This window comes from Cystoisospora suis, assembly GCF_002600585.1.
Source record: "Cystoisospora suis strain Wien I chromosome Unknown contig_639, whole genome shotgun sequence".
Taxonomy (NCBI): Eukaryota; Apicomplexa; class Conoidasida; order Eucoccidiorida; family Sarcocystidae; genus Cystoisospora; species Cystoisospora suis.
The window spans coordinates 9,367-13,461 of NW_027153440.1; the positions used below are offsets into that span (position 1 = coordinate 9,367).

At 47.6% G+C, this 4,095-nt stretch overlaps 1 protein-coding gene across 1 annotated transcript in view; it reads right to left on the minus strand.

Annotated features, from left to right (window-relative positions):
- Positions 1-4,095, minus strand: part of CSUI_001585 (uncharacterized protein) — a 13,459-nt gene extending 9,364 nt beyond the window's left edge. Inside the window, exon 1 of the mRNA XM_068061790.1 lies at positions 1-4,095. This exon is cut by the window's left edge and continues 739 nt beyond it. Within this exon, the coding sequence (XP_067926234.1) occupies positions 1-4,055 (4,055 nt within the window). The 5' untranslated portion in view covers positions 4,056-4,095.

Sequence of the window (4,095 nt, forward strand, 5' to 3'; positions counted from 1 at the left end):
GAAGATGGAAAAGACGAAGAGGATTCAAGAATAGGGGCTAGAAGTGATGTTTCTCCTATCTCTTTCTTCTTCATCTTGATCGCCTTATCATCCTCCTCCTCGTCGTCGTTGTTCTTCTTCTTCGGCTTCTCATCTCCCCCCTGCTTTTCCGAAGCAAGCGGCAGATACGGGGAAGAAGAAGAAAAGGCCCCCTTGTCTATATGGTGTCTCTTCAACTCTTCAAGTAACTTAAGCTTTCCTAACACATCGGCCTTTGATAGCATCGTCACCATCATTACTGCTTCTCTCATTTTCTCATCTTCTACGACGCCACTAGGTCCTACGACTTCTTCTACTCCCTTCTTATGACCCTTGGGATTCTCTTCTCTCTTGAACGAAGCTCGTGAAGACAGGTGAAGAAGACTCTCTTCCACCTTTTCCTCCTCCTTCTCCTCACTTCGTCTCCCCTGCAACTCTTCCTTCCTCCTCATCACGAGCGTCCCCATGAGAAGTTCTTGTTCCTGTCGTTCTTTCTCCTCTTCTCTTTCTCTTCTTTCTTTTTCCCGTGCCAGTTCATGGGGCCTGTCTTCTTCCATAGTCGCCTTATCTACACCTTCAATCGCCCGGGACACCTGTGCTGAGAAAGGAAGAGAAAAGAAATCTGCGTCACATGGTGACGGTGATGATCCACACGGCGACGACGTGCAGCTGGTTCCCGATCTTCCTCTTTCTCCCCCACTCCCCCACTCTTCATCTGCGACACGAGGAGACGAGACAGGAAGGTTTAGAGTAGTCTCTTCAAGAGAAGACGGACTGTTGCCTGCGCCCAAAAAGAGTGAACAGGCAAGGCGACTCATCTCCTCGGATCTATTTTCTTCTTCTGCTGCTTCTTCTTCATCTCCTTCATTTGACACCTTCTCAAACATTCTCTCTTCATACTGCCCTCCTCCTGTTGCTCCTGCTGGTGTGTGGGGGACAAGTTCCTTCTCCCCCACACACCCCACCTTGCTGCTATCATCGATCTTCTTGTTCTTCTCCTCCTTTTCTCCTTCCTCTTTAGTTTCCTCACAGGAGAAGACAGGAAAAGAGGTCGACGGCAAGGGAAGAGACAGAGAAGGGGAAACCTCCTGAGGAAGAGGCGAATGGACCGCTTGCATGCGAGAGGGAGAGGTGGATAGGAGACTAAGAAGACTCTCCTTCTCGATCATCGTCATCATAGCATTGTCATCCTCGCTCGAACCTGGGCTAGATGATGGAGAAAGAACGTGGAATGAAGATGAAAGAACGTCCTCTCCTCCACCTGGAAACTCTTCTTCTCTTTCTTTTTCTTCTTTCATCACTTTCTCATTGTCACTCCTTTCTGTCTCTTCATGCCGTTGTTCTTCTTGGTCTCTCTTCTCAAGCTCTCTTCTTACTTCAGCCACACCATCGCCTTCTTCATGAGGTCTCTCCCTTTCCTTTTCTTCATCTCTTAACTCTGGTAATAATCCAAGACTTCCCTGAGGAGCAAGCACCGCCTCCTCCTCCTGTTCTTTCTTCTCCTTCACTTCTGTTTCAACAGCTAAGACTTCTGCCTGTACTACTTCTTTCTCCTCTTCTAACTTCTCTTGCAAACGAATCTTCTTCTCTTCTGCCTCTGTCGAAAGCAGAGTACTAGGAGAGAGAAAAGGGAGAGAAGAAAGAAGAGACGCCGGATGAGCTCTCGTCGTGGTTGACAACGCGGCGCTTTCTTCTAAGAGGCCCGGAGACGCACCCCTCGTTGCAGCATTCTCATATGAACGAAGAAGATGATCGTGCTGAAGAAGAGATTCTAAAGGAGAAAGCGACGGAGGTGGAAGAGTAAAAGGAAGAGACGGCGAAGATATAGAACAATACAAAGACGAGGATGGTGATACTGAAGACAACGAGGAAGCAACGATCACACGATGCCCTCCTTCTCGTGTCTCCTCCTCTTCTTTCATTTGATCCCCCCTTCCATCCAAATGGAGCTGCTGCTCCTCCTCTTCTGAAGAACCGCGAGAGCTTTCTTCTTCTTCTATTTTCATTATCTCGCATGCTCCTCCTGGCTTTTCACTACTACTACTACCATCTGTCCTTCCCGTAAGAAGAAGGACCTTCTCTGTCTTGTCTTCTAGTGCTGCCCCTGCCCTCTCTTCTTTCTCTTTCTCACTTAAGCTCCCTTTCTCATGACGAGCATCCTGATCTTCTCTCAATTCTCTACCATCTCCGGGCATCATCTTCTTGCTCCTCTCTAGATCTTTCTCCACAGTGTTGTTCCTCATCTTCACCGTCTCTCTGTCTTCGTGATCGTCATCTTCTTCTTTCCCAGGCACCTTCAACGCCCTTGGTTCCGTCTCCTCCCCCGTACCTCCCACCTTCCCGCAGTAGGAGGGGGGTCTCGAGACACTTTCACGAGGAAAGAGAAGATGACTGCTTGGCAAAAGACACGAAGAAGATGACGAGGATGATGTGCTTCTAGCGAAAGGAGAAGAGGGGAGAAGCAGAGACGAGGAAGCAGGAAATACACTGTCAGAGAAAACGAGAGAACATGCATCATTACGATCACGATCGTTAGAGTCGCTCTTCTTCCTCCTCCTCCTGCTACTACTACTGCTATGTGTTGTCTCTGCTAGCATGGTTGACTCGCTTGCTTTGTACTCCTTCTTCTCTAAACTCTTTTTGCTTCTTCTCCTCCTCCTTTCATTTCCTTCATCGTCTTCGAGACTATCGGACGGCAGGTTGTCTGGCGCAGCAGGAGCATCTTCCCGTCGTCCGCTAGGGAAGGAACTCCTCTTCTCGCCCGCTTCATCTCTGGCAGTTCGATCATCCGAGTCATGCGCCGAGTCTTCAGCTTTATCTTCATCTTGAAGAATGAAAGATGAAGTGCTAGGAGACATGGCAGTCGTCGGAGAGCTCGTAGAGGGGGGTGATGTATTATGAACGGAAGAAGAGAAGAATGAAAGTTTTGCTGCACGTAACCTTTCTTTTAGAATAGAAGCGACTTGAAAAGAAAGATCATGACGATGATCTTCTTCTTCCCTGCCTGCTTGGGAGAACCGACGGAAATTCTCTATCGTCGTATCTTCTTTCTTTTCTTCGACAACTAGGAATGTATCGCCTTTCTTCAGTTCTTCTTCTCGTCCTTCCTCTTCACTGAATGAAGAAGAAGAAAAGAAGAGAGATGAAAATGTATGCGTATTACCTGTAGGCGTAGGCGGCGTAGACCTGCTCTTCTCCTCCTCCTCCTCTTCTCGCACTTGCGTGTCGTTGTGCATCACCTCGTTCTTGATGAAAAGCAAAGACGAGGGAATCTCCGCCTCTTCCTCTTCCTTCGCCCCTTTTCCCGGATGGGAATGACGGAAAAATGACAAAGATACACTACCACTAGTGCCATGACTTCGACTGGAAGAAGAAGAAAAGAAAGACGAAGAAAAGAAAGAAGAAGAGCAACTGTCTTCTTCAAGGGAATGATCTATGGTATTCTTTGACGGTATGCATGATACCTTTATAGTATCACCTTCTTGGAGACATACAAGAGCATCTTCACCTCCCTCACTACTTTTCTTCAAGTGTTCTTCTTTCTCTTCTCTCTTCTGCTCTTGTTCAGCTGTACGTACACTACAGACAGAGGGGCTCGTCTTCTCCAGGAGGTCTGCCGATGCTTCTTCAATAGTGGAGGGTAAGAATCGATCGCTTGACACTGCAGGAGAAGGAATGACTTGTTCGCTTAAACACATGCAGGAACTATCCTCGGTCCTCTGTCCCTCTTCTTCTTCACAATGTTTGGCGTCCCACTTTCTTTCTTCCTCACTGGAGAAAAGCAACGACGGTGAAGACGACGACAGGGATCGACCTCTCATACAAGAAGAGGGGAATACCACATCATGACTACTGTCCTCTCTTCTTTTCTCTTCTTCCTTCACGTCGTCTTTCAGACTATCCTTACGTTCTTCTTCTCTTAACCTCTTTTCCTTCTCACTCTCCACTTCTCCATCTTTCAGCGCTTTCACTTCACTGTCTTTTTGGCGCTCTATTGATGTGTTGACATGTATTGTCACGACGGCTCTATCATCCATATCATTCTCGTGATAACCCCCTCCTTGCTCTTCTTTCTTT